This window comes from Aulostomus chinensis, chromosome 4, assembly GCF_037954235.1.
Source record: "Aulostomus chinensis isolate RoL2024-O1b breed Wild chromosome 4, RoL_Achi_v1.0, whole genome shotgun sequence".
Lineage (NCBI taxonomy): Eukaryota > Metazoa > Chordata > Actinopteri > Syngnathiformes > Aulostomidae > Aulostomus > Aulostomus chinensis.
The window spans coordinates 5,578,374-5,603,881 of record NC_141323.1 but is presented as its reverse complement, the minus strand read 5'-3'; the positions used below and the strand labels follow the sequence as shown (position 1 = coordinate 5,603,881).

General features: G+C 48.8%; 2 protein-coding genes across 2 annotated transcripts; one reads left to right on the top strand and one right to left on the bottom strand.

The window, feature by feature from the left end:
• The first annotated feature begins 49 nt into the window (after positions 1 to 49).
• arl1 (ADP-ribosylation factor-like 1) lies at positions 50 to 4,284 on the top strand. The gene is made up of 6 exons (XM_086201225.1): positions 50 to 215; positions 865 to 1,002; positions 2,784 to 2,865; positions 2,967 to 3,078; positions 3,170 to 3,348; positions 3,449 to 4,284. Exons 1-6 carry the CDS (start codon positions 212 to 214, stop codon positions 3,477 to 3,479), a joined length of 546 nt encoding a protein of 181 aa, XP_086057351.1. The 5' UTR covers positions 50 to 211; the 3' UTR covers positions 3,480 to 4,284.
• Positions 4,143 to 24,419, bottom strand: utp20 (UTP20 small subunit processome component). The gene is made up of 61 exons (XM_086201220.1): positions 24,177 to 24,419; positions 23,019 to 23,099; positions 22,856 to 22,922; positions 22,635 to 22,767; positions 22,349 to 22,537; positions 21,808 to 21,889; positions 21,580 to 21,717; positions 21,259 to 21,414; positions 20,954 to 21,106; positions 20,749 to 20,883; positions 20,545 to 20,622; positions 20,046 to 20,224; positions 19,794 to 19,958; positions 19,600 to 19,688; positions 19,397 to 19,493; positions 19,170 to 19,320; positions 19,031 to 19,093; positions 18,779 to 18,946; positions 18,069 to 18,145; positions 17,811 to 17,890; positions 17,466 to 17,730; positions 17,214 to 17,390; positions 16,402 to 16,492; positions 16,196 to 16,281; positions 15,570 to 15,695; positions 14,930 to 15,096; positions 14,042 to 14,250; positions 13,820 to 13,963; positions 13,663 to 13,742; positions 13,344 to 13,576; positions 13,119 to 13,263; positions 12,948 to 13,035; positions 12,717 to 12,860; positions 12,567 to 12,620; positions 12,330 to 12,482; positions 11,870 to 12,025; positions 11,642 to 11,782; positions 11,431 to 11,568; positions 11,206 to 11,345; positions 10,611 to 10,693; positions 10,158 to 10,489; positions 9,943 to 10,082; positions 9,654 to 9,810; positions 9,448 to 9,546; positions 9,173 to 9,340; positions 8,793 to 8,959; positions 8,558 to 8,705; positions 8,313 to 8,429; positions 8,050 to 8,220; positions 7,848 to 7,979; positions 7,661 to 7,771; positions 7,421 to 7,570; positions 7,149 to 7,331; positions 6,916 to 7,047; positions 6,697 to 6,829; positions 6,411 to 6,595; positions 6,259 to 6,330; positions 5,903 to 6,172; positions 5,103 to 5,229; positions 4,857 to 5,002; positions 4,143 to 4,777 (listed from the first exon to the last, which is right to left on the bottom strand). Exons 1-61 carry the CDS (start codon positions 24,225 to 24,227, stop codon positions 4,622 to 4,624), a joined length of 8,448 nt encoding a protein of 2,815 aa, XP_086057346.1. The 5' UTR covers positions 24,228 to 24,419; the 3' UTR covers positions 4,143 to 4,621.
• Between the last annotated feature and the right edge of the window lie 1,089 nt (positions 24,420 to 25,508).

Here is a 25,508-nt window from a genome sequence, read left to right as displayed (position 1 = left end):
TAAAAGAAGGACAGATTTGAGTCCGGGTACGTAATAACACACTACGGCGGTGGTGCTGAATGCAAATGTGACATTATGAGTGTGTCGAATGTGCGAGACTAAATCCAAGCGGGTGACTTGTGACATCATTGAGTGACACGTCACCACACGGAAGAAGGTGTCTGTCAAACTACCACCGAATTTGTGCCACAAGGACCGTCGTATTGTCAAAATGGGTACGTATGTTCCAAGCTGTCGCATCTAATGCCGTTTAAACACCATTGTTCGTTGTCACACATTCAACTTATGCGTATGAATACTCGATACCGGTCCAGCTCTGGTTTGTGACCCAATGTGCGTCGCTAGTGATGCTAGCATGCTAGCTCGCAACATGTTAGCTACGTCTGCCATGTCGTTGCTTTCTATCACTTTGGTGTCGTCGTGTCGTATGGAAGTGTCTTGACACAGAATATTTAGGGTCTTCAGGGTTTTAGTAGACATGCTAATGGTAGCTTAGCTAACCTGAGCTATGCTACAGTCCTGAACAAGTCAAGGAAACGAGGCTCCACTCCCACGCTTCAAGCTGGTTGTGTATTTTCTGTCGCCGAGTTCTGCCTCGCCGTGTTCCTTGACTAGTTTAACTTCTTTTACTGGCTCATTTTAGGGTGTAGCTGCACATTGCAACGGGAATGTCTCACACTGTTGTAGCAGTCGTTTAAAACTATAATTCACCTCAGTCCAAAAAGGAAATAGTCAAACCCCCCATCTTGGGTTACCAGAGGAACGAATTTGATAAGATACTAAATTCATAATGAAGCTACAACTATTAACGTGACCAATGGCGACTCTGTCATCACCAACTTCCTCCTGTGTGTCTTTCTGCAGGTGGCTTCTTCTCCAATCTCTTCTCTGGCCTTTTTGGCTCAAGAGAGATGAGAATCCTCATCCTGGGTCTGGACGGTGCAGGAAAAACCACCATTCTCTACCGGCTGCAGGTTGGAGAGGTTGTCACCACAATTCCCAGTATGGACTGGTTTGCTTTTTTATTTTTTCTGACGTGTTGTCATACTTGTATTGTGGATAGCATATATCAGGTCACGGAATGCCACGTTTCTGTTGAGCATCAACAGCTGCAGGCGTTGGTGTCGTGGCCGGTTTGACAAACGCATGCAGCCAGACTGGTTCTTGCTGTGACACACAAGTGGTTTGACTGGAGAGGGGAAAAAAGCAGGTTCCCCTTCCAGCTGCAGTTTTTTTTGGCCCCATCAGCTAGTTTGAGTATGTTCTGGTCATCAGCTTCTACTCTCTAGTGATACGTTCGCGAGCCACCAGAGCCGTTTCATTGAAGTAACGAGAGTTGAAAGGATTTTCCACGTCATCTTTTCGAGGAGTTGATTGTGATGTGAGAGGCTTTTTTGTCTTTCAATACATTGATTACAGCAGCATGGCAGAGACCTGACAGTACTTGGGGTTCAGAAGTCAAAGGAAGGAAATGTACGTAGATGTCAGCCAGCATCTCACCTCCGAAGTCAAAAGGTCCTGTGGCTTTGAACCAGTAAAGAGCTGGCAGGAAGGTGAGGGAGTGTCCAGCAGCAGCAACAGGAAACCCTCTCCAAGGCAGTTCCAAATGTGGAACCTGCATAAATACCAGTACACATTTTAATCATCCCATTAATGGAAGAACCATTAACGAGGAAATAGTTATTGTACATGCAAATAAAACAAAGTGGTGTCCGTGATGAAATATCCATCAAGGAGCTCTGTAGCGGTGAGACTTCCTGCTTCCCAAAGGAGCGAATCAGTGAACATGAGTGCCATTAACAGGAATGACATCAGCAGTCCCGTTGCAAGACATCAAATGAAATCAACCATTTTAAGAGCTTTTTCTTCTCCAGACATAGAAATGATCAAATCAAATCGATGTCCATTAAATGAGAAGCTGGAAGGAAGCCGCTTGGATTTTATATTTTAGGTCTCTCCAGGGTATGAATGATTATTATTCTGTCATGAGTTTGTGTAGTGTTTTTTTTTATGTAGTTTTTTAGTGTATTTTGGACAGTGAGTTGTATGAGGACAAACCATTTTTATCCTTTTATGATTATTGTGACATCCCGTGTTGTTGTTATTCCCATCCTGGGGGCTCCCCAGTTCATGACCAAATATGGTACTACACCTCTCCACTGCTGGACACTCCCTCTGCTTCCTGCCAGCTTTTCACTGATTCAAAGTCACATGACCTTTCAACCTTCTCACCTTTTACAGGTGATCTATTGGCTGACGTGTCCGTGAATGTTTGACTGGTTGAATCTACATACCTAACTGTGTTTGTTTCCTGATGAGGCCACAGGCTCAAACACATCGGTCCACCTCCAAGTGTTCCTGGAGCTTTTTGACTTCTCCCGGATTCACAAAGTCGTGGCATGGAACAATTTTTCAGAGATAAAATCACAGAAATGTGCCCCACAACTGCCTGTTAGGATATTAGGCTTCATGTTGGTCACTCTAGGAAAATCTGATTGGGTTTTCTCCTCTTTTGTTGAATCAAAGCAGGAAGTTGTCAATTTTGACACATTGCTGTTTTTCATGCGTCAACAGAGAACATTTCAGACACTGAGGTTGTGAACACATGCTAACAACCATGGAAAGTTCTAGATAAATTGTGAGTGAACCTGTAGTACTGTGAGTTCCTCTGTTTGGAATTCACGTCCCGGGTACGTGAAATATCTCCTCCGGATAAACAAATCCATGAACATCCAGACAGGACTGGTGATAATCAGGCTCTTCCTTCCGGTTTGTGTCTGCAGCGATTGGCTTCAATGTAGAGACGGTCACATACAAGAACCTCAAGTTCCAGGTTTGGGATCTGGGAGGACAGACGAGTATCAGGTATGAGTCTGGATCCAGGAGGCTGTGCTCAGTTTGGATATTCTTCATTACACCAACGCGTTTAGCCTGTGTGCTAACTGCCTCCTCGCTGCGCTTCACAGGCCCTACTGGCGGTGCTACTACTCAAACACAGACGCAGTCATCTACGTGGTTGACAGCAGCGATCGTGACAGGATGGGCATCTCCAAGTCTGAGCTGGTGGCCATGTTGGAGGTACGTTCATTCGTCTTAACCCTGAGCCGCCGTGCTAGCGGCAGAGCGGTGATCCAGACAGGAGCATCTCAATAACTTGTTTCCCATCCAGGAGGAGGAGCTGAAGAAGGCGATTCTGGTTGTGTTTGCAAACAAACAAGACATGGATCAGGCAATGACGCCCACCGAGGTCGCCAACGCTCTGGGTCTTCCTGCCCTCAAAGACAGGAAATGGCAGATCTTCAAGACCTCAGCCACCAAAGGCACCGGCCTGGATGAGGCGATGGAATGGTAGTCTTCAAGTTGTCCGACTGCTAGCTTGCGTATTGCACAATGCGTTATCAGGCTTTGTTTACAGAAGCTAAATCATATTTGCTCTGTTTCCTGGCAGGCTGGTGGAGTCCCTCAAGAGTCGGCAATAAAGGCTCACACCCCGCTCTGTATATACTCCTGACCTTTGACCCTTTGGTATGAAGCCTTGTGACTGACACTTCCACACTCATGTCTCGGTTTGCCCAAACGCCATTCAAGCCTGGGATTGACAAGTGAAGGCTGCAGTAACATCTGGACCTCCCCCTCTCTCACACGCTCTGATGGAACGAGTGAAGGTCGTAGAGACAGGACAGCAGTGATGGATGTCTGACCACGTTCTATTTAAAGTTTGTCAGCTCACGGTCAAGAATAAGAAACGTATTTGTACAAATATACTAAGTATGTTGCTAATTTCATGAATCCATTCGTAAAAGTGTTAAATCAGGTGCCTTCGCTGGATTGTCTGAATATGTAAGCAAAAAACAGACAGGAAGATCCACTAGGAGGCAGCATTCCTCCATAAAGGCAGTAATATTTCCAGTGGCGTGACAGCAGGCCACACACACGCTGAAAAGCTGCTTGATTGCCAATTCTTTAAATAGTTTAAGGTTGTTGTTCTTTTAATCTATAGTCCAGATTATCTTCCAGCAGTGACATCATCCTCAGGCCAGCGAGAGCGACTGCAGCCTGAGCTGTCTGCGGATACGTGATGGGTTTCCATTTTAATTTGTGTTGGTCCCGTTGTTATTTTGAGGTTTAGTAGTGAAGGCCCCTTTTTCATCCTCATCTTGTGCAGCTTTGGTATATTCGTCAAGTAGTTACTGAACAATAAATGTATGCTCAAAGTTTTATGGTTGCATATTTATATCTGCTTGTACAGTGAACGATTCAGTAAAGCTGCTTTTAGTGATTGTACCATTTTGTCCTAAGGGCCTGATTTTTTTTGGTGTAATACTGCAATACTGAAACAGTAAATTCTTTTTAATTATAAAAGTTGTACATTGAACTGCACGATAAAAAAGACACTTTGTCTTTGTTCACAACAGAAAGTTAAATAGATTTCTCCTCTGAATTGATGTGATTAGCAGAACAAAGCCCTTCTGTTAAAACAGGGATTGGTACGAACGTGGGTCAGAGGGCATTTCTCCCTGCAGACTAAGGTTAGTAGATCTCTTTATTATGTTACATCCTCCTGCCCTGTCACTCTTCTGGGTCAGCTGGCCCAGTTTTCAAACCAAACAGGGTCCTGGACTCACTGCACCATGGCCAGGTCTTTGAGGGCGTGGCTCCGGTGCTTCTTGGCTTTGTATCCCGGTCGCAGGAATTCAATCTTCCTCTTTTTGGCTTCGATTTTGTTTTTGTGCTTCTTGAGTTTCTTCTTAGCAGCGATGTCAGGGTTCGCCACCGCCTGGAAGAGAGGGCATGTGGAAGATGATTGACAAGTATTGTGCTGGCGTGAGGACACATCGAGGCGGCGTCCATCGTACCTGCATGGCTCTGTGACGTTTACGCGCCACACGTCTCACTGAAAACTCCTTCTGGACAGCAGAGAAGGCGAGAGAGAAGCTCTCCAGGCCCACCTGTCTCTTCAGCAGCTCGATGAGCTCCTGAGCCAGGTTCTTCAGCGTGGGGTCTGGACGGACAACAAGAAAGAGGAAGAAGTTTGACGGCCATTTCTTTTCTCCAAAGTTTGCCGCGATTTTATTCCATTTATGAGAAGCGGGAGCAGTTACCTTGGTCTGCGTATGTGCTGTCCAGTTCTCTGTACAGAGGCGTGATGATGGTGGTCAGATAGGGGCCCAGCCTGTCCTTCCCCAGGTCCATGGCTATCGCTCCCAGGAACTTGAACACACACGTTCTCTGTAGATGACAGATGGTGTGTGTTCATGGTTTCGGATTAAGGGAAGTCTAAGAGGACATTGACATTTATTTGAAGGTGGTTTCTGTCCACCTGATGATTCAAAGTCTCGCGTTCACTCTCCTGTTGGGCCTCTGTAGCACTTGGGCTCATTCTTAGCATAGCAAGGAGAGAGTGAAGTCATGGGCTGCTGACACTACAGTTGAGGTGCAAATACTGATTACTTCAAAGAAGAGGAAGATTTTCAAACCATTTCACGTTTTGTACTGATTTCAGAAAGTAAGGGTTCAATTTCAAGGTATTTTTACAACATCTGAATGGGTACAAACCCTGTACCAGTATGAGGAAATATGGATTCCATTTTCAAGTATTTTCAAAACATTTTAAGGTGTAAATAATACTTTCATGTAAGGACAAAAATAAAGTTTTTAATCCTCTTTAGGGTGTGAAACTAACTATTCCAGAAATGGGATTAAATTTGAGGAGATGTAAATGAATCTTTCCTGCACAAATGAATTCTGTTTAGGTGGAAAAATGGATATAATTTGTGCTCCTGAATGGAGTTTAATCACTCACAGCTATCAGCACAAGAGCAACAACCAGGCTACAAGAATGCTAGCAGTGCGGCGATGGGAGTTCAAAGGTCAGCTCAGTGGCTACTACAGGTGTCGCTACCTTCAGGGGAACTTTGGGAGAGTACGCCGCCTCTCTCTTGGCCATCAGCGACAGCTTCTTCATCAGCCACAGCAGCGAAGGAGGCCGGTCATCTTTGTCATCTTCCTCCTCTTCCTTTTTTTCCTCCTCCACGTCATCTCTATCCTCTTCCTCCCTCTGCTCCTCCTTCTCCTCATCCTCCTCTTTCACATCCTCCTGAGGGGGCGGGATATCAGACTCGGGGGAAATCATGTAGATGACCTTCCCAATGAAGAGCAAGTTCTTGATCACCTGTTGTGGGTGGAGCAGAGCATCTGTCAATCACGTGATCTGTGTGATGAGCAGGAATGTGTCAAGAGCAGGACGAGGGCGTGCACCTGCTCGCCAGACGCCGTGTCCAGGAACTTGGACTGCAGCTGATGGCAGAACGAAAGCGCCAGCTCTCTCATCTGGAGGACAGAGACGAGTTTGTTCAATGACTTCCACACAAGTCACTACATCAACAATCAGAGCAGGAAAACACCATCACCTTCTTGTCCAGGGTGCTGGTAATGAAGGCTGTGGCCACCTGCTGAGGTGACGTAGCCCCTCCCTCTTTTCTCCAAATCGCCACCAGCTGCTCCGCTTGCTGGGCTGCAAACAGCTGACCGAAAAGCTGCGAGGCGGTCAGCCACACCCAACAGTGAGGGTAGCGCAGGTGAGCTTCGATGTGATCTAGAGGCGCGCACGCACACACAGGGGGAGATGTCTGGAGTGAGGGAGGACTGTAGGTGTGAATGTCGGAGGCACAAAGGTGCTGTGTGTCTGTGGTTTACCCCAGAGTTTCTGGAGTGTGTCGCGGGGCTTGCTGAGCTCCAGCAGGCTGCAGTGTTTGCTCAGCTTGGTGAGGAGGGTCAGATAACTGAACAGCAGCCGGTCGGCTCCCTTCTCTTCTTGCTCCTCCTCGATCTGCGACTCACACCGTCGTCAAGTTACAACAACGCTCCCGTTTTATTTTTAATTAATACAATGAGAAATGAGGGGCGTCCACTCACATCTTCGTAGTTTTCCGGGTTGAGTTCTCTCTCCAGCAGAGGCAGCAGGTCGTCCAGACGGCAGGCAAATTTCTCCTCCTCCACCTCTACGAAGAGACCGCAGACCTGAGCCCCAAGGCGCCGCAGGCTGGCCTACAAAACAAGGGGTCGGGTCATGTTTCCATGATAAAAAGAACTTTGAATTCACTTTTATAGATGTCTTCTTTAAAAGTGTGAGTGAGAAGATGTATGACCTTTTCAGCCTTAAGCCACGTGCTGACGAGGGAGAAGAGAGTGTTCTGGTGGTTCTGGTCCAGTTTGGCCAGGAGGGCCTTGATGGCCATGGCTGCCATTTTCTTACAGCGGGCCGAGTCGTCGTTGACCACCGCCAAGGCCAGCGGTGCGAAGAAGAGGCCGCTGTGCTTCAGCAGCAGGTTCTGAGGGTGGAAATAAAGATAACATCGTAAGAGTCTTAGTCACAAAATGCAGGGGAAACATTACGAAGCGTTGGTTCTGATGTCGTCACCTGAGGGAAAGTCTGGAAGATGTAGGCCAGCATCTCCAGCACCGACTCCCTGCCCGTGTCGTGCTCGTACGCCAGCTGAGCCACAATGAAGTCCAGGTGCTCTTGCAGTTTCTTCCCCAGCGGGTAGTCCAGCAGGTACTTCAGGTAGATCTGAAAAGTACTTCTCATTTAGTGGCTGAGCTGCAGATCAAGCCTCTTTGACGTCTACAGCAGCGGCAGCACTGCGGCTCCAGCCAGTACCTGTCTGCAGTGGACTCTGATCATGTTATTGCTCCCGTTGACGGACAGCTTGGCCACTTTTTTCATCAGCTGCTCCATCTCAGGAACAATGAGCTTCCTGGAAAGAATCGCCTGGAGAGGCGCATATGCAGATTTTTAGAAGAACACATTGAAATTTGATATTTCTGTGAGCAAAAACATGGTCTACCTTCAGCAGGCCGAAGGCAGTGGCCTGCCGAGACTGGTCATAGATGTCCTCCTCAGCGTATCCCAGCAGCACCTGCAGCTGCGTCTCTGAAATCTGGTTGCTTTTGACGTTGTTCACCAGTATGGTGATGGCCTGAGGGAGACGTGACGTCAGTTTTCCTCCACCCACAGAGAAGTTCCCAAATGTCTGACCGTTCATCTACCTTGAAGCAGTTCTGGACCAGGTGGTAGTTCTCCCCGCGGGCCGCTCCAGCTTTGGAGTAACCCTTCAGCAGGACGAAGAGCTGCTTGGTCAGCTGGACAGAGTTCTGCTTCACTGCAGGGAGAGGGAACTTCAGCAGCCAGGTGAAGGCCACCAGCGCCTCTGTGATCACCTGGGATGGGGGAGGAGGAGGAAGGAGGCTGGGTGGTTAATCACAAAGAGGCGAGTGTGTTTGCGTCCGTCAGACAATGATGTGGCAGTCACCTTGACGTGCATGGAGTTGAGGCATTCGAGAAGCAGCAGCACGAAAGGGTCCAGCATCTCGAGAGCCGACGCCTCAGACGACGTCACCTTGGCTTTCTTCAGACTGGAGTGAAGCAGCTGAGGGACGGAAGGACACAGTCACTGACGCTGCATGTCTGCTGGAGGTTCAACCAGGATCCTGAAGATGAGAATTCCTGCTGGGAGGCTGAGTGTGTGTGTTGGTGTGTGTGTGTGTGTGTGTGTACCTTAAGGCCAGCATCCACCAGGATGTGCATGTTGGTTCGGCTGCTGACAGGAGCTTTCTTACCCCCTCTCTTTGGAGTGGGAGGCAGGAGCAGGCAGCTCGGGGGGGGCAGTCTAGGGTCTGGGGGTGGCTTAACCGATGCTTTCTCACTATAAACACAGACACACACACTTAAATATCAAAGATCATAGAAGGAAATAAGACTGTCAGACCTGCTGAGCTTGGTGTGTGTGTACCGGTCTCTCTTGGTGAGTAGTGGCAGGCTCTGGCTGATCAGGCCGTGGCTCAGTAGCAGGATGTCCTGGGAGGTCATACCACTGTTACCAAGCAGACCCAGGATCAGATGCCGCAGCACAGCACCCACGCGGTTACACACCTTCAGACTGGCAGATGTCTCCAGGATCTGGAGGGAAGAAAGATGTGATCAATCATTCCTGAATTCCCTTCAGTACCCTCTCACACTCACACACTCACTCACACACACACACACACACACACACACACACACACACACACACACACACACACACACACACACACACACACACACACACACACACACACACACACACACACACACACACACACACACACACACACACACACACACACACACCTCCTTGAGTGGCAGAACGAGCTTGGTGATGCTCTCCTTGCTGCAGAACTGGGCCAGCAGCTCGTAGGAGTCCATGCTCTTGCTGTGTCGCGCCTCCATCAGCTTGGAGACGATCCCCTTCACCTCCTTCTCCTCTGCAACAGCCCCGAACAGCTCGTTGTTGAAGATCTGGAAGAATCCATGACGTGGAGGAAGGTGAAAGATTTGTATATGGAAAAAAATTTATTAACGCTTTAAAAGATGATGTGAGTCAGGCTTCGTGTTAGAGGTCGTACATCAATGAGCATGTGGATGCAGGGGTCCAGGTCACCGCTCTTCAGGGTTGGACTGAGGGCGGAGATCAACCGATGCACTGTGAATGTGAGGACATGAACCTGGAAGGAGGAAACACAGAGACGCGTCCAACACCAGACAGTTGCATTTGCAGAAATATCTTGTTTCAGTGAATGCTGTTGTGGCTGCTCAGGTGATTTGACTTTACCTGGTAGCCTTTGACCAGGACGCCCTGCATTTCTTTGAGCAGGTACTGCAGGTACCTGTAGCCCAGGGTCTCGATGATCTTCACCAGTGTACCACGCGCCACATCACGGATCTCCTGGAAACGGTTCCTCAGCAGCACACACACCCTGATCAGGATCCTGGATGACAAACCCACCCAATTAATACTTGGTGTTCATGACACACACAACAAATGTAGAGTCCTCTGAATATTTAAAAGGCAGAAATAAACGTAAATACACACACACACACACACACACACACACACACACCCAGGCAGGTTGGCCTCCATGATGTGTGGGGGCAGCGTCTGCATCAGTTTGACCATGGCGAAGGCTATTGGAATCCGCGCAACCTCCTCGTCCTTCACATCCTTTGACTTCACCGCCTTGTGCTCCTCGTCACGCTTCACCTAACAAACACACACTTTTATTGTGCTGCTGTTCTCTCCAGAGCAGCGGGACAGGACACCAGATCATGGCCGTACCTTCGCAGTCAGACATTTCTGCAGGCGGGGCAGCACGCTGCCGTTAACCGTCTCGTGTATGGCCTTGATCAGAGACTCCAGCTCCTCCTTGCTATGCGGCAGCCCGCTGGACACCGGCACTGGTTTGGAAGGCAGCGGCCGCTTGGCTTTAGAGGAGGAGGCCGCTTCCTTGGAGACAACATGCTTTTCTCCACCAGGAGTTTCCATTTCCACATCAGATGAGGCTTTGAGAGGGACATCACTGTCGATCACCATGGCTTCCTCATCGCTCGCTTCCAATTCATCAGCTGGAGTTTCCTCTTCCTCCTCGACATCCACCACCACACTCAAAGCTTTCCAAAGATGTTCAATTTTATTAGTTTGATCAACTTCAAATAAACACTTTTTATTGTCTTTTTAAAGCTGGAAGAAAACGCAGCATGTATGGAATCAGAGGGAAACCAGGTCACTCACCCTCTCTGGCTTTGGCAGCTTCCATTTCTCTGCTGAGAGTCTCGTAGTCGAAGTGGAACGCCTCCAAGACTGTGACCAGCAGACTGGAGGTGCCAAGGGAGGAGCAGAGGGAGGTGAAGGTTGGAAAAAAGGAGCATTTCATAATCAGATGTTACACAGCGATTCATAGTTAAACAGAGATGTTGCTTCCATTTGAGGTGACCTTGAACTTTGAACTCCAAAATCTTTCTACTTCATCGCCGAGTCTCAGTGTACGTTTGAGCCAAATTTGAGGAAATTCACTTAGGATGTGTCTACTGAAAAAGGGAAGATTTTTAATGCTACCAGCTAGGAAACAGCTTGACAGTTTCAGAGCCACGACTTCAGAGGCTCGTCTCTGTCAGTTTTAACTGGAGTACGGAACTGTCAAGAAATCCTGATGAAACAAGACACGGCACCTAGGAGAAACCAAGAATCTTCACCGACGACAATCACTAGAATATTGAAGGCTGAGTTTGATGGGGAGCTGCGGTGAGATAATCACAGCAGCAATAAGCTAGAGAGCCGCTGGAAGCTTTGCTAAGACAAGTGAAGTGAACTTGACTAACACCCCCACCTGACAGCCAGTTTCTGCTCAGCCTGGGACGTCTGCAGGATGTGAATGAAGTGTTTGAGGTAGTAGAGATACTTGGACCAGGTCAGCCTGCGACAGACGGCGCCGACCACTTCGACAGACGCTGATATCATGTTCTCGTGCTGCGAGGAGATGAAAAGCACCTTGAACAAAAACTAAAACACAATGTTTGCATGAATTATTTTTTTAAAAATGTTTGTGCGTCACCTTCTGCATCTTCTCGTCTAGCAGGGCTGTCATGGCATACGGCATGATGTAATTCTGCAGGGAATGGGGGGACATCACCACCGTGCCCTCAGTTAGCTGCTTGGCTAACCTCCTCAAGGCCCGACCCCGACGATGGATCTAAAAAAGAAAAAGCAAGTGTTGTTATAAATGCAAAGATTTAATAACCTTCTCTTCCTGGTGTCTGTCGTACCTGAATGTGCTTCATGTGCTCAAAGAAGTCAGACTCAGGGTCGTTGTAGTCGGCGAGCTGGACCAGGTCTCTGAACTCCTTCTTCGAGGGAAATGTCTTCACCAGGCAGGCAAGGACGGAGGTGTACTCGTGCTGCACGCTCTAGTGGGTCACCGGAGCAAAGTTCCAGTTATACTCCAGAGGAAGCTGGAGGGCCTTCTTTTTGTCAGGAAATGTGTGTGTGCGTACCTCTGTCTTGCTGCGGAGCCCCTTGAGCACAGCGGCCAGGATGGTGTGCTGGACAACATCCTTGAAGATCTTGTCTCCAGCCCCGACCGCTGCCAGCTGGGTTATCACAGCAGACAGACACAGGGTGGCGTTGTCACCCAGCGACATGTCGCCGATCTGGATCACAACAGGAGGGGAAGCAGAGAAGCATTCAAAACAAGAGAACAAACAAGAACTGAAGATGATGGTAGGCTGACGGAAAGTCAAGAACAGATTTATTTCAACAAAATACAGTAAAAATGTTTCTCTGTAGCAGCTACAGAACAAGTTAACGATGACACCTGGAAACAGGACTTGTCTCAACTTAATCCTGCCGCCCCCCCCAAGTGGCCAAAAATCCGTTGTAAAAATACAGAGGTGAGACCTCACCAATGAATCTACTTCAGTGCCAATCATGAGGAGGAACCCTGCATGGACTCACCTCGTAGGTGTGGAAGCAGTTGTGTACAGTGGCGCTGATGTAGTCCAGGTCCAGAGTCTGCATGTCTTTGACAAACCCAGTGGCCTCCTGGAACGCCGTAAGACGCACGTCGAAGTGAATCTCATCCAGGTGTCGACTGTCAAAGGCGTTGAGCTGAGACGGTGAAGCGAGACCGAGACAATTACTACAGGCCGAAGCAGGTTGTTTACATCCCAGTGAACACGTAAACAATCGTACCTGTGTGGCTACACGAGTGATGTATGTGAGCGAAGGATCCAGGTCTGACAGGGTCTGGGAGCAGAGCAGCAAAAACACACCAGCTCAGTGTTACACATGATAACAGTCCATCTGATTTGACTGAATGGGGCATCAGGTTGTCTGGTGTACCTGGAAGACGTTGGTCAGGGCCTGTCTGGGCAGCTTGTTGCTGATTACAGAGAAGAGTTTGCTGAAGGGCTGAAGGAAGGCAGACGGCTTCTCACACTGAGGCAGCAGGTTCTGCACGGTGGCCAGGATGTCGATTTCCGCCTCCTGTAATAAACACACGGTGGGTCAAAGTGACAGGAGAAACTCCAGATTTCTTCATCACTTTTGAGGCAGAAGAAGCTGAAGTCGTACTTGAGCGTTGTTGCCTCTCTGGAGGTAAGGAAGCAGCAGTCTGATGAGCACTGAGCTCTGCTCCTTCTCACTCACAAAGCGACTGATCCTGACAGGTGAGACGAGGGAATGGTTAGATAACAGACTAGAGACCTTCAGCAGAGTGACATCCACGTGGAGACAAGCACTCACTTGGAGAGGATGTTGAGCTCCTTGGCCACCTGCGCTCGGAACTTCTTCTTCTTGAGCCTGTCAGTGTTGCGTACCACTCCACTGAAGTAGTGCAGCAAGGTGGAGATGTGAGGCAGCAGCAGGCGGGAGCCCTGAGTCAATGAATCTAGAAATGACGCAACAAATGATGAGAGAAATATTACGAGATGTATACAGGAGGGAAAGTAGATTTTTGAATTTACAAACCTGCAGTGAGAGCGCCCTCCACTGGCTGCGGGAATACACAGCAGCTGACGCTCAGCTCTGTCTCACTCTCTGTGGCAACAAAGTCTTCAGTGGTTGCTAGGGACTCGGCTATGTCCATCACCATGGCCATGGTCTCTGGGGAAGTGTTCCTGGCTGAGAGCAGGGCGAAGACATTGAGGAGGATGTCACAGTCGGGGTGGTCCGGTCTCTGCTTGGCCAAGAGCGGGAAGTACCTGAGACAGAAAGACAAAAGAACGTCCTTTAACTCGTGACGACGGATGACGGCAGTAAGACATGAAGAACAGAGTGAGACTGTGACCTGGCGTTCTTGCACCAGACGTGGATGAGTTTCAGCAGCGGGGTGGGGGAGTAGGGGCTCTCTGTGGGGAGACGACACACCTGTACAGAAGACACTCAGGTGAGCAAAGGTAGACAAAGCACATGAAACATGACATGTAGTTGTTCACGACCCAGACCTGAGGCCAGACCACCGCCAAGAAGACGCCATCAAGCTCATCTGGTGTGAAGCTGTAAGAGTCAAAGCAGTCAAAGAAGTCCTGGATCCTCAGGATGCCGAGACGCCGCAGGTTCTTCAGAGGACTGATGCAACCTGCCCGCAGCTGCAGACCCACAGGAGAACACATATGAAACATCCAACATCATCAGCGTTCCCTTCCTGCCTGAGGAAGCCTGGTTACCTGGTCCCTGCTGTCCAGGATGGTGGACACCGAGGCAGTGACACACAGCAGGACCTGCAGCACCTTGGGCAGGTAGATGTGGATGAGGTGGCCCAGTTTCTGGATGACCACATTGATGATGTTCAGCAGGCTGTGCTGACGGCCTAGCGGCAGGACGGAACCTACGTGGGTCTCTGCGATGGCCCTCTCCACAGCAGCCAGACACGATCCTGATGACGCATAGATGAGGGAGAGTCCACTGTTCAAATACTGCATAATAACTCAAAGTATTACACTGCGTTTTGACCAAAGAACCAGGAACTTTTACTTCCTGGAAACACTTCAGGACCTTCAGTCCCAAGATGATTATGCAAATCAGCCTGATGATGTATGTTGACCTTGGAAAATATCGTAAAACACGCCAGTAAAATTCTATTATTACCACGGATGAAAGCTGTTAGCTACATGCTAATGCTAACCACAAACATAGTCGATCTGTTTCCTGAAGCAAAAGTTGATTAAATCCCTCAAACGCGATGATCACGTTTGTGTTTCAGTGACCTGAAACTTGACATGTTCTTTTTTTCAAAGAGCTTAGCAGGTGAAGTGAGCCCAGCAAAGCTCGTTGCTACCGCTAACATTAGCATGCTCTCCTCTGCCAGGAAACAAGCCTGATGAAAAACTATGAGCTTATTCCTGCAGACCAAACATGGCGGGTCAAATAAAATGTACCAGGTACTCAACTCGGATATGTTCAGCACTGTAAGCCCCACCCCCAAATTTCCTGAATCTTTTGAAACTACCACCCCTCAGGCACATTTCATAGAGGTGTTCCTGAGATGGACCAGCAGTCAGAAGGTAGAACAATACATTCCAATAGCTTTAAGACGAAGAGAAGTGTTGTGTCACCGTGGCTGTGATGGGCGACGGGCTCCAGCAGCAGGTCGATGAACATTCCCAGCTCCTCCACCTGGCAACCTGCCAGGAAGCGCAGGATGATGGAGGAGCGGGAGGCAGCACTGGCCTTCCCCTGAAACTTACTGCCCCCTTTACTGCGAAGACGGCCAAACAGGACCCTGTGTTGACATGTCCAACAGAGGACAGGTCAGCCAGAGAAGAGGAAATGTTGTGTTATTTGAGTGTAAATGTGACTTCTGATCTCTGACGCCACTTCTCGTGCTTTTTAAACGAGTTGGCTTTCAACAAAAATATAGAAAATATTGATTTTCAGTCACCAGTGGAGTGATTGTTAAGGATAGTGAATAAAAAGTCCGAGTCCAAATAGTGTCTTTGTCACATGGTAGTTGCTTTAAATTGACTCAAAATGGGCTGAGTCTGACCCGGGACACGCTCGGGCCGAGACGCCGAATAGTTTGACATTTAAGGAAGTATTTGTGTTCTCAGAGAGAGTTAGATGAGAAGACTGATACTGTCCTCGTCTCCTGGCTGTAGACTCTTATTTGGTGTGGTTTCTGTCTTCTCAGTTATCACACACACACACACACACACACACACACACACACACACACACACACACACACACACACACCTCATGAGCAGTGGAATGAGTCCTCCTCTGTGGGAAGCCTCAATGACTCCCGTCTCCTCTGAGATGTTAAAATGGACAATTTCTTCTTTAAAGTGTTTATCATCCAGTAGCTTCTCCAGATTCTCCCTGAAAACAAACACACACACACACACACACACACACACACACACACACACACACACACACACACACACACAGAGGCTTCAGCAGGGCAGATACTTCATCATGTATCAACCAATGTAGCGTTTAATGATGCACATTAATGAGACTGCACACACATCAGAGGAACAAAGCTGAATCTCAGGGTCAGAACGCACCAAATCAGGTACACAGCCTGATCCTGAACAGTTACCTCCCTACACACACACAAACATACACGCACGCGCACACACGCACGCACGCACACACACACACGTAATACTAAACTCCTGGCAGCAGGTATCTGTCAGCAGCCTGGCTGTCAAAGCTGTAAACTGAGAGCAGTGAAGATGGAAGTCAACATTCCTGAGGGTCCTGATGTCTTCTGGAACTGTAGGAGGTTGAGGAGAGCCCTGATTGCTATCCAGGACCCTCGCACAAAGACCCCATTGAGGGACAGAACAAGATGTCCACAGCAGTGACCTTACTTGTATGGGACTAGGTGGGGGTCTTTGTATGTGAGAACACACTCCAGGACCACTCGCTGAATCTGCTGGTCCTGATGGCAGAGCAACTGGAAACGGAGGAATCTCTCAATTGTGTATATTTACATTTGTGAACATAGAAAAAGTCCAGCGCAAAAAGAGTTAAAGTTCCAGTCCAACCAGAGGGTGATGATCAAGGTTCGGGTTACCTGGTTGTAGAGCTGACGGAGGCTGCCCTCCAGGTAGAGCGAGCGGGGGTTGGTGAATTTTGCAAAAACCTTCAGGTGGGCAATCAGCTGTCTGTGGGTGGGGGATGTAGAAATATATAACACAACATGAGACACAGGTGTAACACAATCACACACAACCCAGTGGGGCTGGATACAGCGATACAACAGGTGACCACGGCAGGATGAGAATGATCAACATTGATGATGATGTCATGTGACATGGTTGGCAGCAGAGCGAGAGGTGCAGCTGAGGTACATACAGGAGAAATACGACGAAGGGTACGTGATGATGTTGATACATTTTTATATCTTTATGTTACACATTTGTTAGGGCTGAGTATTGACAAGGACCTCACCATACGACGTGTAGCGCAATACCTCGACATATTGTGATAGGATACAGTTCGCTGAAAAATTAAGAATAAAGCTGAAAATACAAGTTGCTGCCTCCTCAGATCTCAAACGTCTGTTTTAAAGTTTAGGGATGTTTGTGTTTCTCCGCCATGTTGGCTTCCCACCGACTTCTTCCCTGACTGCAGCGTAGCAGCACTCACCGGAGCAGAGGCATGGCGGTCGTTTTCATAATCCATCTTAAACAGGATTCTTTTCTTTTTTTAAATCAAGATTAAGAGGTGGAATATCGACGCCGTGCATTCTTTTATGTACACTTGAGGTTCTGACAATAAAGCTGACTTTGACATGCAGGTTGAGCAGCAAAATCCCATCACACTGGGAAACGTTGGCATGTCGACAGCTGAATGCGCTTCATCGCGGCAGGATTGCGGTCCTACTTGGCAGCAGCTCTCCTGGGCGGGGCCTTCCTCTGCTGTCTGCCTCCCTCCTCAGCCTGCTGCTCCTCATCCTCCTCTTCCTCCGCAGCCGCCCCAGATTCGTCTAAGGCAGCGTCGCTCCTCTTCCTCAGGTCCTCCGAGGGCGCCACCAGCAGGTCAGCAGGGTAAAACTCATTCCTGCCAAAACCAACGCCAGGGTCACACACACCTCACGTCCAGGAACGTCTCCTGGTGTGGACCATCATCACTAACCTGATGAACCTGAGCAGCAGAGGGCTCAGCTCCCGGCTGCGGGGCTCCACCCTGTCGGGGAACAGAGCCATGGCACGCCATAGCAGGCTGCGGAAGTTGGGGAAGTCCGTCCTCTCGTTGGGGTCAAAGGTCAACTTGAGCTGCTGCAGGAAGAGCACCCCCACATCCCCGCTTTCTATGACCTCACAACCCGGCTCACCCTGGAGATCGGCCGCTTCCTCATCGCTATCCTCATCATCCTCACTGTCTGCCTGCAACTCTTTTTCTACAGGAGAAGAAGAAAGACTGAGCGTGTCCCTGTCTCACCGATGCATCAGAATCCTGCAGCTCAGCATCGAACCTTACCAGCTAACCCCGCCACCGTGTCCAGTTGTTCATGGTAGACTACCCAGAAGTCCTTGTTGTCCATTCCTCTGGCATGGCTCCTGCATGTGAGGACGAGACTCCTGTCTTATACGGCTTCAAACACTTTGTCGCTTTCTTTTAAATTCTACACCTTCACACTTGTAGCAGACAAACGGTGAAGACCCACAAAATAAATCAAATGAACTGACCAACCCAAGCCTGTCAGCTGATTCCATCGGCGTGTTTTTATATACTCACCCAAGAAGGTCAATAACTGGGTCCCACAGAGGCCTGAAATTGACGAACAGCATTGCGATGAGGTAACGCAGAGGCACCTGAAGGAGGACGAGGGGAACGCGTTTACGAGGCTGCACCTCACAACACCACAGTGAGAGAATCAAGAGGCTCTGAGAAGTTTCCACAATTACAAAAACTTAAAAGGTTCATTTTCTGCATGGAGTTCTGCCTTGATCAGCTAGTCTACATTTGGCAAGGCCTGAGTCTGAACTAGGAAGCTCTATAAATAGTCCTGGCCTAAGTAGTCCCTGACCTGCACTCAGGGGAACAGATGGACATTTTTGATGAGACTGTCAGAAAGGTAGTAATTGTACTAAATGTGTATTACTTAGATCATAGTAGGTGGAAACTACATCCACAGTAGTTGACACGCAGTTAATTTATTCAGTGCCAATCAAAACAGAGCATAACTGACTTTAGAAACCTAACGAGCTTCTAACGAGTGTACTGGTCCTCCAAGGGGGCAAAACACCCGCTTCCTCATGTGTAAACGTCTTTTTGACTGGAGAACATTTTGACAGGAAGCCACGTGATGTTCGGGGGGTTGTGTCTGTGAGCTCCTGTGAGCTGAGCAACAACAGTTCACGCAGTGAAGACAAAGTCCTGCTATCACGCGAGCGTGCTTCCAGCTCGTTCTGGTGAACCTGACTACGAGGCGCTCCTCTCTCTACCTGCTGGAAGAAGCCGTGCGGCCCCTGGGGCAGGCTGCGCTGCACCAGGTCGTGGCGCAGCTTGCGCAGGTGAAGCAACTTCTCTCTGTAGTCCTGAACTGAAGCGGGAACCAGCTCAGCCTGCAAGCACACCGCGAACACCGGCTGCACCTCTGCATTCTCCTCCGCCTGGACAGAACACACACACACACGGAGGTACATTATCACTTCTGTCAGGCCTGGTCATGATGACTGAGACCCTGACGACGGTACCTCGGGCTGAGGGGGGAGCTCCGGCTCAAAGTGGGAGAGGATCCTCAGAGTCAGCAGGCGGATCTGAGACAGACACAACGTCAGTTCCTGACTAACACTGTAATTGTCTGCTTAAGTTCAATTATTAGAGTGACTGTACCTTAGATACGTTGGAGGAGAGGTTCCCCTTCAAGATCTGGTAAACCTCCTGCAGTGCATTGTGGGACAGGTGCTCTGACGCACCGCTGAGTGACAGCCGGGTGTAGTAGAGGTCCCCGAACAGCAGGGCCGACAAGTCTGTGGGGAACTTTCTGTAAAAATAGCCATGAGTTAAAAGTCTCTTAGCGAAAGGTTTGATAAATGCAGCTCAGATGTTTATAGGCTCACCGCAGGATTGAGGTGACTTTGTCCACAGCGACCAGCTGGGCGGAGCCGTCCAGGGTCAGGAGGCAGGTGAGGGCCTGCGTGGCGACGAAGAGTCCAGCTGGAGGGGGGCGGAGAGAGAGAGAGAGAGAGAGAGAGAGAGAGAGACTTCAAACAGATTCTTAAGCTTCTTAAGCTTCCATTGAGGACATAAAAACAGCACACACCTCTCCCTAATTTCTCCGTCTCAATTTCACACAGAAGCTGGTTTAAGACAGCAGTGACAGCTGGAACGACGCTCGCTGGACCAAGAGGCCTAAACGTGAAAAACACAGACGATTGGAGTGATAAATTAGTTTGATCTTACAGAGGAGCAGTGCAGGTGAACGCAGGTGCTCCTGTCAGCAGGTGAACGTGGTACCTCAGGTGTGGCAGCAGCACCAGGGCGGCCCAAGGCAGCGACAGGTCAGTGATTGGCTGGTTCTGCTCATCAGGTCGTCTGATCAGCGACAGGACCAGCTCCAGCACCGATGACCGCTCCCAGGGCCTGTCGCTTACCTTTCCAGTCTGCTTATCACCAAACGCTCTGCACGAAGGAAAAAGACACGTTTGACTTTCAATACGTCGTGAACGCACAAATTAGCAACGATTTTTTAAACCCAGGATCTCTCACCCTGTGGTCTGTCCAGTGAAAAGCAGCGGGTAGGTTTCAAAAGCCATGGAGCCGTCGGTGGGGGGCGGGGCTTTGGCTAGGATCAGACTGACCAGCACCTCCAGGCTGCTGTGGCGGGACAGGAGATCACGGCAGCTGAACAACCCGGCAGTGAAGCGCAGCAGGCTAGGGAGGAAGAGCTGGAGGAGAGGAGAGCCGTTACTGAGAGACACCTCTCCACACTGTCCCTCTGTTCACGTGTTCTAGCGGGGGCCCCCACATAAAAGACCACCCACATTAAGGGCTGTCAAAGCCACCAACCCTCAGTGCAAAGGTTAACTGAGGACAGACAGACACTGTCAAATTTAAGTTCCGCCTGACCGCGCTGGTAGCTGTGATGGTGCTCATGGGAATAAAACCCTCCAGTAGCTGCGAGGGCAACTTCAGGGGTGACACTCGCGGCCAGAAACGGTGGCGTCCCTCCACCACCCACATACATGCAGGTGAGGGGACGGCTCACCTGCTCAAACTGCTTCATGGTGAACATCTCCTTGGTGAACTCCAGGATCAGATCTTCTCCCATCGGACTGCCAAACACCTGCAGGAGCAGAAGGAAGGCTTGAAACCCTCGTAGTTGTGACCATGTTACATGAATCCCCTCTAACAGTCCACACACACACACACACACACACACACACACACACACACACACACACACACCTACCTTCTGGACCATGTCCTGGATGAGCGTGTTGGGCATGCTGATGTTCTCCCCCAGGAGCAGAGAGGAGATGAGCTGAAGGAGCAGCCGCGAGCAGGAAGCCGAGAGATCTGAGCTCTGAATCAGGCGCAGCACCGTCTGTAAGGAGAGCCCAGGTCAGACAGCTGCAGGACGCACTGAGGAACAGAACTCGCTGTTCTCCTCTCACCTGGCAGACGGCCTCCGGCTTGGTAATCTTAGCTCCGTCCCTGTGGGACACCAGGGTGTGGAGAATGAACAGCAGCCTCTGTAGCTGTTCTGTTGCTTGTTCTGCGTCTTCACCCTTTGCTTCCATGAACACTAGCACCTCCTCCACGCTGACCTGTGGGTTCACACACACACACACACACACACACACACACACACACACACACACACACACACACACACACACACACACACACACCGCCGTCAGACACAAGTCCAGAACGCAATCACACCTGATCTAAAATCTGGATCAGAGCCCAGTCCGACCTGAAGGGACTCCCAAAAGACCAGGAAGTGATCTTTGTCCACGTAACCGGCTGCAGCCTGAGCTGTGTGATCTAGAGCGTCTCTGACGGTGTCCCAGGGCAGGCAGAGGGCCGGGCTGGTCGCAGGGCCCAGCTTGCGCAAGGCTGCAGGGAGAGCCTGGCGGGACCAGAAGAACCACCATTGCTTTACTATTGGCATTCACTTCCTGGGGGATTTCAGTTCAGCTAAAGTTCTATTTTGATTTTAGCTGCAATTAAAAAGAAACACTAAAACATCTATTAGACGGAAAATCAGATCGGCCCAACGGGAAACCAAGCTCACCGTTGCGGCGCAGGAATGGAACATGTGTCGAACTCCTTTGCACATCTCAAACAGAAGCAGACCCGCGCCCTCCGCCTTGTCAGGGTGCTGCTGCAGGTCCGAGAACACGTGGGCCAGCAGGGAGTCGAGGTCTGGAACCTGGGGGGCAACAGGGGGATGGGAGTTTGTCACCGAAAGCTGAAACCAGAAACCAGGTTTGGTGAGTGTGACAGCCGACCCGTCACCCACCTTTCTCATCAGGTAGGAGAAACTCTCGGCTGCAAACTTGCGGATGTGCTCCATCTTGTGCGCCAGCAGTGTGCTGTACAAACTGAAGGGCGGAGAGGAGATGTTCAGTCGGCGCTCAACCTCTTCCCGCACCGCTGGGATGTGACATCACGACCCTCTCATGAGCAACAATGTTCACTGCACACCTGAGACGCTTGGCGATTAAGGTGAGACTTTTGTGATGCAGCTCGTTTGTCGTTCATCACCAACTCACATTCTAGTTTAAAGCGATGCTGAGCGATAGAAATCCCTGACACATGCAGTGCTGGGTTACTATAGCAACTGGGACTGACGGCAGCAAGCGAGGAAAACAAATGAGGAGACAACGGAGTTGAATTATCAGCCTGTTTGGCTTTCCTGTGTGAGAGTGTGTGTGTGTGTGTGTGAGTGAGTGATGAAATTAACGCGTGAGTGCAGCGTGACGACGTGAAGCAGGAGAATCATGGTCATCACCTACATACGGCAGCTCCAATGACACTCCATGTTATATCTCATCTTTCACCTGTAGATGTTGGCCATGTCCTTCACCATCAGTCTCCACAGGTACTTGTACAGGTAGGAGAGGCAGGTGAACGCCCACTCCAGCAACTGCGTGTCCTTGGTGTCCAGCAGAGACGTGATCAGCAGGAAGAAGTCTGGGAAGTGGGGGTAGAAGTCCACCTGTAGGTCTCTGGCCAGCTGCACCACTAGGCTGGAGACAGAGAGACGGTTAAGGACCGGTAGCATGACATCTACTGATTCTCTCTCTCTCTCACTCACTCACTCACTCTCACACACACACAACGTACTCCAGCAGAGGCTCGTAGGCGAGGCTGTTCTCGACCGCCAGGTGTGTTTTCAGGCTCTCCACGATGGACCGCTGATGGAACACCAGCATGTTGAACGACTGACTCTTGCTGGAGACTTCTTTCAGAAACGCAGCTGAAGAGGAGGAGCGAAGAGAAAAGTTGAAACCGTCGCCGATTCCTGACACAAACCTGAGAATCCTTTCGGAATCTTTCACACGTACTGAAATTTTCGGTCAAGTTGAGGTCCCTCCATTTCGTCAGGCCTTCAGAGAAGAAGGTCTCTACTTCCTGTGTTCAGAGCAAACATGACAATGAACAAAAGCTCACGTTGAAGTCGCCTGTGAAACACACATGGAAAGACAAAAACTAAAACTGAATCGGTACCTCAGCATACGATCCCGTCCTGTCGATGCGGTGGATGACATCGATGTTGACGTTGGCGAGTCTTTCAGCAAAGGTGAGAAACTAACAGAGACACACAGGAATGATTTCTAGTCTGAGGATGCTGGCGGTGGTGATGGTGATGATGATGATGATGACACTTGTCAGTGCACCACAATCAGCCGATATTTGCCCTTCTGCTGCCGTTCGTTGATGGCAGTGGCTGAAGTTTACTTTTTAATGTGAAAAAGATTGAATGAAATGTTGACCCAAACATGCCAAGGATTCAGTTTGTCCTCAAGGACGGAGTGATAGTGCAGCCATTTTTATTTACCCAGGCAGTAAAGATCCCACCAACAGTGTGGTACAGAATACAGTAATACTCTGTAACACTGGGCAGTAATACTGGACAGTAATACTCTGTAACACTGGGCAGTAATACTCTGTAACACTGGGCAGTAATACTGGACAGTAATACTCTGTAACACTGGACAGTAATACTGGACAGTAATACTCTGTAACACTGGGCAGTAATACTGGACAGTAATACTCTGTAACACTGGACAGTAATCCACTGTGACACTGGACAGTAATACTCTGTAACACTGGACAGTAATACTCTGTAACACTGGGCAGTAACACTGGACAGTAATACTCTGTAACACTGGACAGTAATCCACTGTGACACTGGACAGTAATACTCTGTAACACTGGACAGTAATACTCTGTAACACTGGGCAGTAATACTGGACAGTAATACATTGTAACACTGGACAGTAATCCACTGTGACACTGGACAGTAATACTCTGTAACACTGGACAGTAATACTGGACAGTAATACTCTGTAACACTGGACAGTAATACTGGACAGTAATACTCTGTAACACTGGACGCGAATACTCTGTAACACTGAACAGTAATACTCTGTAACACTGGACAGTAATACTCTGTAACACTGGACAGTAATACTCTGTAACACTGGACGCTAATACTCTGTAACACTGGACGCTAATACTCTGTAACACTGGACAGTAATACTCTAACTTTAATCTCCGTGGTACACTAGACAAGCAGGGTGACTTCTAGCTCCATGTCGGCTGACTTTATCTGTTAGCTGCTTCCTCTCCACTAAAGCTTCAGCACGCCGCGGCGTTCCTCACCCTGAAGGTGTTCTCCGATTTGTGATACGAAGACTTGGATTTGATCTTCATCTTTAGCTCGTCGCTCGACAAAGAGATGAACTGGATTCCGACGTCGTCTTTGTTTTTAAACGCTTCATAAAAGCCTTTTTTCGATTCCTCTAGTAACCAGAGTTACAATTGTTTACACACACACGCCGGCAGAACAGCGCAGCCATGTTGAACACAAAGCATCACGGGAAGACGGTTGCTGTCCGCGTGGTGGGCGGAGAGAGGTAACAACGCGAGATGAGTTCTCCCTTTTCACTTCCGGGTTCGTTTGAGGGTTCTTTCCTCACACTTCCGGGTTTGTTTTCGAGGACCCCCGTGAGGTTTGTTAGTTTTTGGCTTGTTTGTGCTCACGCAGCCACGTGGTAAAGACATTGCAGAGACTCACAGTGGACAGTCGAAAGCGGCGCGGTCCAAAGTGGGGCTCGGGGTCCAAATTTGGTCCGCTATAAAAAGTTAAAAAACCCACTACTCCTACAACAACTACTACAGTTACTCTTAAAGCCATCCTTTCCAAAAACAGAACAACATCTTCGAAAATTGTGTTAAGCATTGCTTTCAACTGTGAGGGTTTTTTTGTGAGGTAAAAATGCTCTTTATGGATGCAGAATCCCCAATAGTTATTTTTTCCAAATTTGATCAGGCCACACTTTGTTTGCCTCATCAATTTTGCGTGTGTGAAGCGAGGAGTATGAAGAGACTGGTTTGCCCCCAGAACTCCATTTAATTTATGGCCCTCAAACACAACCTGAACTAAAAACTCAGCAAGAATATCAGGTGATAAGTTAGTCTTTACTCCAGAAATGTTCTTGAAAAAAATATACACACACACGTGCCTTCTCTGGAAGAATTTTGACACCAAAGCTGTCAACAGTGTGCACGAAATTTCAGCGTTTACTCGTTGCACAATGTGTCACATTACAAAGATTTAAAAAGTGTCATGACCAAAAAAAAAAAAAAAAAAAAAAAAAAAATTATATATATTCATATATATATATATATATATATATATATATATATATATATATATATAAAAACAGACCAACCCTAACAACAACTGCTAGAACTGCCATACTAATATTTGTATCACCCATAAACCAGAGAATATTTTGTGTATTTTACACAAAAACTCAGTCAACTGATTATTATATTATTTGAAGTTTTGAAAAGGAAGAGAAAATAATACATTTATTGATTTATTACATGTGTGCAAGTACGTTGCAGTATCTCCAATTTGGTTGAACAGATTCATGATAAATGAGATGGATAGTATCTCTACTTATGTTTCCCAAATTGTGCTCCTGG

Coding starts and splice junctions, on each gene's coding strand:
- utp20 (XM_086201220.1), bottom strand. CDS start 24,227: ATGAAGATCAAATCCAAGTCTTCGTATCACAAATCGGAGAACACCTTC. Junction 11,346..11,430: donor TAGACGAGAAGATGCAGAAG/GTGACGCACAAA, acceptor ATCTCCTCGCAG/CACGAGAACATGATATCAGC. Junction 8,706..8,792: donor CTACTCACCAAGAGAGACCG/GTACACACACAC, acceptor CTGTGTTTATAG/TGAGAAAGCATCGGTTAAGC.
- arl1 (XM_086201225.1), top strand. Junction 1,003..2,783: donor GGTTGTCACCACAATTCCCA/GTATGGACTGGT, acceptor TTGTGTCTGCAG/CGATTGGCTTCAATGTAGAG. Junction 3,349..3,448: donor CTGGATGAGGCGATGGAATG/GTAGTCTTCAAG, acceptor GTTTCCTGGCAG/GCTGGTGGAGTCCCTCAAGA.